Genomic DNA, 12,902 nt, shown 5'->3' on the forward strand with positions numbered 1-12,902 from the left:
ACTTAAGACTATGACAAGGCCTTCAGGTGAAACTGACGCTATTGATGTTAGTGAGTCACATGATGAAGAAACTTCTGCTCCTTAAGCCAGATGAAGCTGTCCCCCTGTGTTTGCCTATCCCATCCCTGTGCTGCTCTTTGAGCTAGACTGTTCCCAGAAGCCTGTTGGTCTCCCATGCCTTCTGGATGGTCACCTTTGGTATGCTGTGCTATGTGAAGTGGCACTTCTGGTAGCTGCTTGTCCTGCCAGTGTGCCTTCTGCAGCATTTCCCCCTTCTGCTCTGCCCTGGTGAGGCCATGTCTGGAGTACTGTGGCCAGTTCTGGGCTCCCCAGTTCAGGAAGAACGGGACTATGGGAGAGTGTCCAGTGGAGGGTTATGAGGATGAAGAGGGGACTGAGACATCTCTCATGAGGAAAGGCTGAGAGAGCTGGGTCCATTTAGGCTGGAAAAGAAGTCTGAGAGGGTCTTGCCATATTTCTAAGTACTTGAAGGATGGGTGTTAAGAGGACAGTCTTTTCTGTGGTGCCCAGTGACAGGACAAGGAGCAATGGGCACAAACTGGAACACGGGAAGTTACATCTGCATGTGAGAAAAAGCTGCTTCACTCTGTGGGTGACAGAGCACTGGACAGGCTGCCCAGAGATGTTGTGGAGGGTCCTTCTCCAGAGATACTTAAAACCTACCTGGACAGAATCCTGTGCAGTCTGCTCTGGGTGATCCTGCTTTAGCAGGGGGGGGTTGGACTTAAGATGGTCTCCAGACGTCCCTTCTAACTCCCACTGGTCTGTGACTGAGAATTAGGGTGATGTTAGGAATATTACAGGGGTAGAAATGAGGTGGGTTTTTTTATTCTGGCTTGCACATCCTTGTTTAGAGAGAAGGCTTCCAGGAGGCCCCTGCAGAAAGGGAGCAAGCTTCTCATGTCTGCATTACTGGCCTGGCCACTGAGGCTGGGCAGCAGCAGAGCTTGTCAGCTTGGGGCAGGAACTACCAGTCAGAAGGTGTATCCTCTCTGTTGTTACCTGAAAGAAAGTATATCTTTTGTCACTTTAAAGGGACTCAAAGTTCTAGATGACTAGAACAGCTTCAGAAAGGATTTGTTGTTTCGAGCTGCGCTCCCTTTGCATGTCAGCTGCCTGTCATTCCAGCGTGCTGTAACATTGTGTTCTGTAATGTCAGCAAGAAAAGAATCAGTGATCAAAAGAACTGTCTGGGAAGGAGCAGTTACCAATGCTTGCAGTTACCAGAATTTCTCTTCTAAACAACTAAGGACAAATGAATCCACCTGGTAACACTGTTCCACTGGAATGTGTGAGGTGTGGGGGAGGAGGAGGAAAATACCCTGCTCTTTCTAGCCTATGCCTTTAAAGTGCTCATGGCTGCAATACTGTAGATATGACTCTTCTGCATAGCGAACTGGTTACTCATAGCTACAGTGCTGTAGATACAACTTCTGCATAGCAAATGAGTTTTAAAAAAGTATCCAGACCCAAAAGGTTCTTGAAAGACTGATCATCAGTAAGAAGCCTCGTTATCATAGCGATTCCCTTGTAATAAAAAAGAGTTGTGTACGCACTGGATTCTTTTTTAAACAGATCAATATTGTGAAGTCAGTATACTTAGCCAAGATGAACTCTAAATATAGATTGAAAGGGACAGTGTGTTTCCATAGCTGCCTTCATGGGTCCCGCAGGAGCTGACAGGCTCCTATGGGTCTAAAAGTAGAGAAAGGAACAGCAGAACACGTTTTCTTTGGGTGATTTTCACTGGCTGATTTCTTCCACACTGGCACATTATCTGAACACAGTTTATGTTGTAAGTAACATTTTATTCTCCTGGGTTTTAATTCCTTTTAGACTTGATTGCCTTTTTTTATTTTTCTATAAACAGTGTTTGGTGTGTTCTAAGTTCTAATTTTACCACAACAGCTTAAGAAGGACTTTAAAAGTCATGTGAGGGAAAGAGTCTTTAAGCAAGGTTGAAGTAAAAGATAGAGTGGGTCCAAAACCCACAACTGTTTAGATTGGTTTGTTGGGAAAATAATCAATATTTCTAGCCTGTGACATTGATGTCTGGATCCTCTTTCCTTTGTTTGGCATGTCAGTGGAGCAAACAGATTAACATGGACTTTGTTCAATTAAAAACATTTGTCTTCACTGCGGTTACAGTGAGGAAATTGGTTTTAAATAATTAACAATGAATGCGCAAGCATATAATTCATAATATTAATGAATCAAAGGTACTTACATTTATTACAGCTCAAGTTGTTAAGAAGAGTCTTCCCTGAAGTTGCAGGGAGGTACTAATCAAAATACCCAAGGGAAACAGCTGCTCTATCGGAGCTAAAAATAACCAGAAGCCTCCACACACCGGGGCTGTAACTTTTAGCACGTTGTTGGAACACAGGGCTCCGTAGTGACTGTGGGTGGAGGTGGATGTGCTTGTGGGGAGACGGCAGAGCCAGCACCGCTGGGGACCTTGCTTGCAGGCCGCGCTGCCAGGCACCACGCCACACTCTAGGGGGAAGATGGCCGACACAGCCATCGGTCCTGAAATTACTGCTGCACACCTAAAAATCATAGGCTAGGTGAGCCAGCTTTTCTGCCTGACCTTTGTGTCTTGTGGCAATAATTCCGAACAGAGAAAAAAAATAAGCTGTAATCTTTTCTTACACCCTATTAAGCAGAAACATAGAAGAATACATGTAGGCCTGTCAATCTCCACTGTCAGGACAATGAGCCCCATTGTCAGGAGTGATTTAAGCCCTTAGTCTTCCGACTTATTGAGGCTCAGTGAATGTTTACTCGAGTCCGGGGGAATTACAACAATCTTCTGCATTTGGTTTGATAAGGGTCTTTTCTGTAAACACTCAAGGCTATATTCCTCAAACTTTAGGTTTTTAATTTAAGTGCAGTCAGGAATCTGGTCACTCTGTGTTCTCTGTTGCGTGGAGAGGGAGAGAGGGCAGCACAGCCCATCTAGGATTCAGAAATCACCTTAAGGTGCATAACACCCTCCATCAACAGGAGGTTTGCATCCCATGAAGTGCTGAGTTATATTTGGCAGGTAAAATTGAACTTGAGAGCTCTGGTAAAATCCAAATAGGTAAGAAGTATTCAGCTGTAAGTCTAAAGTAACCTTTGTTAGCTCTCCCTTTATATTCACTAGCGAGGGAAAGGTACATTTAGTCTGTAATTGTAGGGTCAAAAAGACAGATCTTGGAATAAGAGGAATATTACCTGGAGGTATGTGGTTTTATTCTATCATTACAGAGGAGTTCTTAGTGACCTCTGTAGTCCAAGATGTTTAGTTAGAGCATCTGCATCTCTTTATGGCTAGAACTCTGCTTTATTTCTAGAAGACATTTTTGGAGTTAGTGTAGCATCAAGAAAACCAAAATACTGTTAAAGATTAATGTACAATTCATAGAGGAGCCTGCTTAGGTATTGCTTCTTTTCTATATATAATCTTACTTCATGATTGTATTTACATCAACAACCATTCAATGAGTTCACACACCCAGACTCTGCTGAGAAGCTGGTTTTGCTGATTGGGCCCCATCCAGCACTCTTTTCAAAGCAAGGAATATTACTCTGAAGAAAAGGCTTTGCCATCAGGCTTTAATTTGACCCAAACTAGCAACTATCTGGAGTAGAACCACATTAAAAGACTGGTTTTCTCCATTTTTCACAAATAATTACTTCACAGTTATATTCTAAGGTATATAAGAGCCGTATTCTTAATGCTTATCTCCTAAATCTGTACCTGCTTTCTCTGCCGTATGTCTGAAATCTGCACTGCTGAAAGCAGAGGACCAGCGTGACATCCTTCCTGGCAGTGTTAGTTCAGGTTTGGCTTCCACTGCGGTCACGATATCCCCCTGCATCTTACTGAGTACACACCAAACAAAAAGGGTTATGCAACTAAGTAACTCCAATGCTGGAGCTAGACAAATAGATTTTTCTTTCTCTCTTTCTCCACTCACACGTTGTGGTGGTTTGATCCTGGCTGGAGGCCAGACACCCACCAAAGCCACTTTATCACTCCCCTTTTTGGCTGGACAGGGGAGAAAATACATATAGAGAGGCTTAGGAATTGAGATAAGTACAGGGAGAGATCATCCCACAATTAGTGTCACAGGCAAAACAGACTCAACACCGAGTAAAGGAAAGAAAACTCTCTGATATCGAGTAATGAGAAGTGGGACCAGATATAAAAGCACCTCTCCCCACCCCTCCCTTCTTAGCAGACTTCACTTTAGTCATGATTTCTCTCCCTTCTCCTCTCCTGACCCCTACATTGTGGCACAGGGAGGGGCAGGGAATAGGAGAATGGGGGGGTTGGGTCAGTTCCTCACAAGTTGGTTTCCTTAGCAAGGGAGGTGGCATTCCTCACACCCTTCCCCTGCTGCACCGTGGGGTCCCACCCGTGGGAGACAGTCCTCCATGAACTTCTCCAATGTGAGTCATTTCTCGCAGGGCTTCAGCTCTTCACCAGCTGCTCCAGTGTGGGTCACTTCTATGGGGTGCAGTCATAAAGCATAGAATGTTATTCTCTCAGGCCCAGACTGCTCCAGCCTGGTCTTCCACAGGGTCACAAGCCCCTGCCCCTCCCCAACAAACCTGCTCCTGTGTGGATATTTCTCTCTTGCTCATCTCTGTGTCTCCACCTCCCTCCACGGGCTGCAAGTGCTGTTAGAGGCTTGCCTCAACATGTGTCACAGCATGTTCTGTGTCTCCACCTGCTCTGGCATGGGCCCTCTCCATGGGCTTCAGGTGGGATCTTGGCCTTTTCCGTGAGCTGCGAGGGCCACCCGCTCCACCCTGGGTTTCTCCATGGGCTGCAGTGGAATCTCTCTCTCCATCAGGGCACCTCCTCCCCCCCTTCCCTGGCCTTAGTGTCTGCATAGCATCTTACTCCTTCTCACGCCCTTCTCTGGTGGCAAAAAGTGGCTGCTTCCTTTTTTTCCTCTCCTAAATGTGATTCCCAGAGGCACTGTGACCATCGCTGATGGGCTCGGCCTTGGTCAGCAGCGACTCCAGCCTTGAGCCAGCTCGTGTTGGCTCTCGGGGGTCTGCAGAGAACTTCTGGCTGCTTCTTGCAGAAGCCACCCCTGCAGCTCCCCTTCTCCACCAGAACCCAGCCATGCAAAGCTACAACACATGCATGTGTATGGGTAGGTTTAAGGATGTGCATGTGCATAAACACAAGGCAGAAACGAAATGCTATACTTATCAAAGATCTCCAAGAATAAACAAGTGCTATGTGCGGAGTTACCCTTGCCTTCATAATCTGGTAAGTGTGCTGGTCCTTTTATTTTAAGGATAGTTAAGGCTGCTCAGCATTTCCTTACAACAGGACACCAGCTGCTACTGATTATTTCCCATATCCACGTTGTAATTTAATTACTCTTTTAGATACAATGGAGAGGCCTTCCTTGGAAATTAACCTGCCCGATGCTCATGAAGAAGGAAAACTTTATATAGTTGATTCCTTAAACAACCTAAACAAGCTAAACATTTGTCCAGAGGGATCCCAACATGCGCTAGGTACGTATGTATGATAGGTGATGCTCTGTGGTTTTCTATACATGTCATAGGCCATCAAAAAAGAGTTACGTATGACATTTGAAACAGCTGGGCCAATATATGTACATCAGATACATTCTAAAAAATAAGAAAAAGATTGAAAATGGTATCATTTGGACAAATCAGATGAATGGTTTAGCTGCTCCTGCTGAGTAATTAAATTATTAGGTTCTTGAAAATCCTTGAATTTGGCTAGGGATTCACCATCAAGCCTGAACTCATCTTCCAATTCCACTGAGATTCAGGAGGTGATGCCCTGCAGGATAATGTCTCTAATGCTCAGTATACATGTCTGACAAGTACTTCACAAGCACTAAGATTCACATGTGGCAATAGAAAAACCGGAGAATTCATTCTTTTAAGACACATCTTCTAAGGACTCAAACTAGTTACCTGAAATATCCCATGAGACTTGTTAAGCATTTTAAGGACCTAAATGCCTTCCTGTTACTTCTACGTCCTCTAACTTTTCCTAAGGCAGCTAACTAGAGTGGCGATGGTTTCTATATTTAACACTGAGATGTTAGACACAAGCAACTTCATTTTCCTATGTCGATTCTCTTGCTATTGTCACTTCTCCAAGTACAAAATGAGAAAATGGGCTAGATTGTTTTTATGTCAAAAAACTCTTTGCAGTGTGGCTGTCTTGCTTTGTTTTGTAATTTTCATTGAACAGTGTTGTTTACTTTCCAGTTAAATATAAATATAGATCATATATGGTTCTGTGGAATAATCACACCTGTACTCCTACCCATATTTTAGTGGTAAATAAAGGTAGCCTAGGATGTATTTTATGCATCAATTTGTAAAGTGCTATGCCTCCTTCTAGGATTATTATTTTTAACATACTGGGTTTTTTAAACATTTGGGATTCCCTAGATACTTTATCTCATCAATTTTTCAGTCTTCAGCTGCCTTATTCAGCAGCATAAAAGTTTGGTTCTCTTGCCAGAAAATCAGTGAGATCTGTGGAGTATCTTTCAGTTTCTGATAAATCCTAAAATCTTGCAATTGGTCTATTAGTGGTATAGCAGATGCCAAATTTGGTTTAAAAATGATGTTTCAAGAGTGTTGCAGTACACAACAATCCTTTTGTTCAGTGGCTTAATATGACCTGGCATTATCAAACACACATCATGGTAAAAGTTATTTAAGAGGTATATACTCTTTGGTAGCAGCTATGCAGTAATTTATTTGTGTTTTAGATGATAAAATGGTCCCACTGTTTGCAGTTTGGCAAGAATGTGTATTCACTGATTCCATACAACACTGCAGTCCAGTATGTTCAGCCAGCTGAAATAGTAAGAAGAGGCATTCATGAGGCAGACCAAGCACAAACCACTTTTTGAGACCTCTGCTGACAGCTTAGTATGCTTGAGAGACAGCAGTAGCAGGCCCTCCCCATCCTTATTATTCTGATTAGAAAGCAATATTGGTGGAGGCACTTAGTGTATGATGTAAAAACCCCACACACCACCACCACCCCAAACCCAAATATTAAAAGGTTTCATTTTATCCTCAAGCAGGAGGGTGCTCAATGCAATAAAGAAAAGCAGAGATAGTCCCAGAGATTTCCTACAAACTCAGTGAATTGCTCAGCCCCAGGTTGGTTCATTATTAACGTGCTGTAATGGCGTGTACAGCCTTCCTTCAGCTTTATTACCACTCCAGGCTCAGTTGCAAAGACCTCAGAGATTTCTACCAGCTAAAACAAGAACATGATCTAGAAATATATTTTTCACAGATGCATGTGCTACTGTCCCTTTCAGAATGGCAAGGCAGCAATTACAGGAGGAGAAATTACAGTAATTTGCATATAACTTTAGTATGTATGAGACTGGCACCAAAATTAAATTACCTTAGCTCCCTGTTCCCCTCAAAAATATAAAATTAACCCAAACCCTAATAAGTAGTTAAATTAGTATGCAAACTTGGGATGAACCTAATCTGTCTCAAGTATGATTTTTTCTTTTTATATTCACATGAATTTCCTCATGGTGTCCCTTTGACTTCACCTGTTACCTTTAGGGCTTATTGCCACCTCTCACTCTACTGCAACTATTTCTATGAAACTGCCAATTTTCCCTATATGCAGCATGTTCTTTAAAAGCAATAAACTGGCCTGCTGCCCTGATCTGAGGGCTGCACAGAAACTGTTTGCCCTTTTTTCCCCTCATTCTTCATGTGCTTGAAGGGCAACACATGTAGTCCATATGAGAGTCTATTCCATTTTTGAGGAGGTCTATTCCATTTGGGAGGTTACATACCTTATTTTATATTAGAACAAAACCAACACAACTTAAAGAAGAAGAATAATCTTGAAAACATTTGTTTTGAGATAAAAAGTCAAGACCTACATTCATCCTGTACAACAGGATGAGCTTAACTAAGGTGTTAAATTGGAAAATTACTAATCCTGGGGATATTTCTCTTGTCAAACAGAAAAAAAGAAGCAAATTTAGAGGATGAATATGTAGGATGAATCTGTGCCTAGGTTTTCAATATGAATTTTTCTCTCTTCTCTTTTGAAAAGGTTGAGTCTGCTCAGGTTCTTAGAAAGCCTTCTGATGAAAATTTCATTGCAATCTTTAGACATGCAACATTGAGCTGTAAAACTCTGAACTGTAAATCATGTGAACTTCAATAAAACTGTATTTCAACAACAAAAAATATTTTTATTGAATAAGTTCCAACAGCTATAACAGGTGTATTAGTATTTATACTTCCAAATTCAATCTAAGCTCATAAAGGTAGTTTCTTCTCCTCTCATGCAATTTACAGGAAACAAAATCTCTCTATAATTTCATGAAGCCAGAAACATTTTTTCATATTTATCCTAAGCAACCTTAACACTTTATCACCAAAAGATCTGTCATCTCATAACAGGTGAGGAAGAGAACACTGGTGATGCTGGAGAAAACGTGGCAGGAAGGAAGATAAGAAACCAGTGTCTGTTCTTCGTCACCTTTATCCTTACTTTGATCATCAGTTTGGCACTTGTTTCATTCGTAATATTCTTAATCAGTAAGTAAACCAAAGAGGGGTTCTTAACTGGAAGAACTTTGCTGACGTGCATCGTGCTGCCTTATACCACACTTGTACCTGCTGTATTCTCATGGTCAAAGGCTTGGGCTGGTTGTGGGCAGTGGGTCTTGGTCCTGGGTGCTAAAGCACAGGCTTCTACTCTCTGATCTGAAAGGCACAATTTTTTTTCCTCATGCAAAAGGTTTTGTGAGCTTCAACAGCTGTGAAGAATTTAGCTCAGCAGGGTTATACTCTGTTGCTAAAAATGCTGACTGAAATGAAATTAAATGTTAAAGATGACTGTGTGGCAGTGAGATACTTGGGCAGTATGCCTTCCATTCCTTTCCAGATAAAACTCAGTGGCTGAGTTTCAGTGGAATGACACTGGAAAATTACAGAATACTTGGAATTGCACCCAAGCTAACACTTGGCTACATGAAGAAAGACCTGACAGTTGCCAGCTAGGTACTGACTGAAAATCGATTTGAAACAAAGAAAATCTCAAACAAAAGAAACAAAAAATTAGATAAGATACATCAAAATCAGCACGTAGCTTTGAGTCTGGCTTAGCTAAACACATGGCTACAGCTGACCTTGGTTTATAGAGCCCTTGCCAGCTTGGGGTTTTTTGGGCTAGTGACATTGAACAGAGTGCAAAGCATGTGATTTTACCTTACAGATCCATTTTGAATTGGGATCTATATGAAATCAAGATTACTTTTATCCTACGGTAGGGAATTTGATGGGTCATGGCAAAAATAATTTTCCTTTTTGAATAGGAAATCCTAACCCTTGACTGAGTGTGCTCCCAAGCTCTCAAAGAACAGAATATCAGACAAAACAGCACAAAGGAAATTTTAAGTGGCATGATTGTAAAACCCTAACTAAAGAGTCTCGTACTTGAATTCCAGATTTATTTAATGGGGACCAGCTAAAAGTAGAGCCCTGGTATAGAAAAAATGAGTAATGTGACCCTCTAGTGGAACAACTGTAAAGTAAAAGTGAAAAGGCTACTTATAGGTATTGAAGGAGTTTGCCTGGGCTTGGGTTGGTGAAGGTTTGTGACTTCTGAAACTGATTTCCAGCAGTGTTTCAGATTACATTGCAAACATAGCCTCAGATTATGTTTGCAATCCATAGACATAGATTCATTTAGCATTGGCACTATTAGACTTAAGCTTCAAAGACCCACAAGTAAATGTTTTTAACTTCAGAAGGCTCCAGAAGAATACATGACAGATACTGCATACTGGTGTTCCAGAGGAAACCGGCCTCGAAATGCCAATATTTGCAAGACTATTTCTTTAATCTAAATGCTTGAGAAAATCCAGTGATGTGGCTGTAGTCTGCTGTGTGTTTTAGTAATTGTACCTTTAGAAAAAACCCAGATGCATCCTTGAGCCCCTAAATAATACATTTTCTGTGGACACTAAAGGAATAGATATGTTCCTGAAGACTGCAAAATTTGCCTGTGCTGCATTTGATTTTATTACACTGCACTAAAATCAATAAACCAGAAAACAAGAAATTAAAGAATGTAATGAACAGATGCATCACTTCTTATCATTAGATTCTGCAGTTGTTTTCCTATTTAATATTTTTACTCATCATAATTCCCTACAAACTCCCAGGGGAATGCAAGAGAGTAGTTGTGGTCTGGACTTAAATGTTGCCGATCTAATGAGGTACATTTTCCTTTTCAAGTTCAAACTAGAAACAAGATGGACCAAATATCAAGCAGACTAACATCTGAGAAGAAGACCATAGAAGAACTTAAGAAAATGAACAAGATGATATTGAAGCATCTAAATCAATCAGGAATTAAGGAAAAGGGGAGATACCTCTTCACACAGTCTCCTGATCTTCATGATTACCTCCTTCCCCATGCTGAGCTACAGGTCCCCGGAGAATAGATGGTCTTTGGAATGAAATTTAGCAGATTCATATACTCAAGATGTTTTCACATATCTCTCACAGGCTACTTAAACATTCTGATACGGTCACAGGAGCAGTGAAAAAGACAGCTAAATGAAAACTACTAGAAAAAAAGTATTTTATCCTGGTTTATGCAAATATAGACTTTGAAAACTAAGACCATATGATTTACAACTGTGGATTGTCAAACATTTTGGGCAAGAGTTCCAGATTCTCTGAGCATTGTAAATTGCAGGGCCAAAGGCTTAGATTTACTTTAAATGTAAGTGAATGATGACAGAAAATAGTGATTTCTATTCACGTGATTCCAGCACGACCTTGTTCACTTAGTCATTCTCCTGTTTCTTTGGAACAGGTTTTGTGTTTGCTTCTATATTATTTATATTAAAAGGTAACTTCAGGTTCTATAACTTACAATAAATCCAGTTCTGCCACGGAGTTCGGTCATTTTCCTTTCTGTGCATCTAGATTGACTTACTACTCCTTTTGTGACTCCCCCCTCAACAAACCAACAAACCCAAACTTGAATAAAACCAAATCGTTTCATTATGTGCTATATTCAGCCCAAATTTGTACTGACTGAAGGTGGGTGTCAGATTGTTTTACATGGGAAATGGGATTAGAGGACTCAGTCTGGTAACACCCATCTCATATCAGTGCTAGTATGCTGTACTCAGTGTTTGCTGGCAGTTTCTGCATGAGGGTTAATTGTTTTTATAAAGTGATGCAGGGAAAATACTCCATGTTCTTGTAGAGTTGCTGTGGGCCACTATTGGAGAAGGGTCAGGTGAAGTTTGGTCTGAACCTTCATGTTTTTAAAATGGAGTAGTACCTGAGAGAGTAAAAGCAGTAGCCAGGGCTTTCTTACTCTGACTTTACACAGTGGTTTTTGGTTTATAGGGCAAGGTTTTTGTAGCAGGGGGGCTACAGAGGTGACTGCTGTGAGAAGCTTCCAGAAAATTCCCTCAAGTTTGACACAGTCAATGACAGTATGCTCCAAGATGGAGCCACTGCTGCGCAAGGCCGAGTCCATCAGCCACAGAGGTGGCACCTCTGGGATATCATATTTAAGAAGGAAAACAAGAAAAAAAATAGTGGCAGCTTTTGCAACCAGAGAGAGGAGTGAAAATATGTGAGAACAACTGCAGGCACCAAGGTCAGTGAAGCAGGAGGGGGAGGAGGTGCTCCAGGAACCAGAGCAGACATTCTCCCACAGCCTGTGGAGAAGACCACAGTGAAGCAGACTGTCCCCTGCAGCCCATGGAGGATGATGAGGGTGCAGAGATTCCCCTGCAACCTGTGTAGGACCCCACACCAGAGGAGGTGGAGACACCTGCAGGAGGCTGTGTCCCTGTGGGAAGCCCACTGGGGCAGGCTCCCGGCAGGATCTGTGGATCCATGAAGAGAGAAGCCCAGTCCAGAGCAGGGTTGTGGTTAGGACTTGTGGCTCCGCGTTGGACCCATGCTGGAGCAGCCTGGTCCCAAAGGTCTGCACCCTATGGAAGGGACCAATGCAGGAGCAGTTAATGAAGAACTGCAGCCCATAGGAAGGATTTATGTTGGAGAAGTTGGTGGAGGATTGTCTCCCATGGGATCCCACATCAGAGCAGGGGAAGAGTGTGAGGAGTCCACCCCATGTGGAGGAAGGAGCGTCAGAGACAACCTGTGATGAGCTGACCACAACCCCCATTCCCTGTCCCCCTGTGCCACTGTGGGGGAGGAAGGAGACAAATTGAGAGTGAAGTTGAGCCCAGGAAGAAATGACAGATGGAGCAAAGTGTTTTAAGCTTTGGGTTTAATTCTCATTGCTCTACTCTTTTTTTGGTTGGTACTAAATTAGGTCAGTCCTTCTAGGTTAAGTCTGTTTTGCCTGCGATGGTGTAAGGTACTGTAAATATTCCTTAACAATTGCCAACAGAATCGTACCTCCTCTTCTTTCCTCTCACCTACCAACACCTAGCAAACCTCAGCACTCCACAGGCTTAAAGTGGCTTGTGCCAAGGACCTAATGACTATGCAACTAGCCACCCTGAAAACATCAGAAGAGCATTCCTTCCACATTCCACCCAAAAGACATCAGGAGAGATATCAGGAGCCATTCACACATCAGGAGCCATTCACACATCAGGCCTTCCATCATCCACCCTGAAGCATTCCCACAGCCAGGTGGAAAGTTGTGGCTATGCCAAGGATGACTACAAAAAGGGAGCATTCCCCCATGAAAGAGGAACCAAGCAACAGGAACCAAGCAACTGAGGAACAAGAAACACAAGGAACCAAGAAGACATGGAGGAACGTTCCTCCCCTGTCATCGGACCCAGAGACACTGAAGAATGCTCTGCCATCAGACCTGA

The 12,902-nt window shown here is 42.4% G+C and overlaps 1 protein-coding gene across 1 annotated transcript; it reads left to right on the plus strand.

The window, feature by feature from the left end:
- The first annotated feature begins 1,681 nt into the window (after positions 1–1,681).
- On the plus strand, positions 1,682–10,979 carry LSMEM1 (leucine rich single-pass membrane protein 1). Its single transcript, XM_084262234.1, has 4 exons — positions 1,682–1,816; positions 5,419–5,550; positions 8,476–8,613; positions 10,318–10,979. The coding sequence occupies exons 2-4, from the start codon at positions 5,424–5,426 to the stop codon at positions 10,524–10,526; spliced, it is 474 nt and encodes a 157-aa protein (XP_084118360.1). The 5' UTR covers positions 1,682–1,816; positions 5,419–5,423; the 3' UTR covers positions 10,527–10,979.
- The last annotated feature ends 1,923 nt before the right edge of the window (positions 10,980–12,902 follow it).

The sequence above is a fragment of the Gallinula chloropus genome (genome assembly GCF_964237585.1).
Source record: "Gallinula chloropus genome assembly, chromosome: 1".
Classification (NCBI taxonomy): domain Eukaryota; kingdom Metazoa; phylum Chordata; class Aves; order Gruiformes; family Rallidae; genus Gallinula; species Gallinula chloropus.

Bases quoted from the DNA above. Each gene is read 5' to 3' on its own strand.
- LSMEM1 (XM_084262234.1), top strand. From the start codon at position 5,424: ATGGAGAGGCCTTCCTTGGAAATTAACCTGCCCGATGCTCATGAAGAA. The intron at 5,551-8,475 runs GTACGTATGTAT...ATCTCATAACAG, and splicing joins GGGATCCCAACATGCGCTAG to GTGAGGAAGAGAACACTGGT. The intron at 8,614-10,317 runs GTAAGTAAACCA...TTCCTTTTCAAG, and splicing joins ATTCGTAATATTCTTAATCA to TTCAAACTAGAAACAAGATG.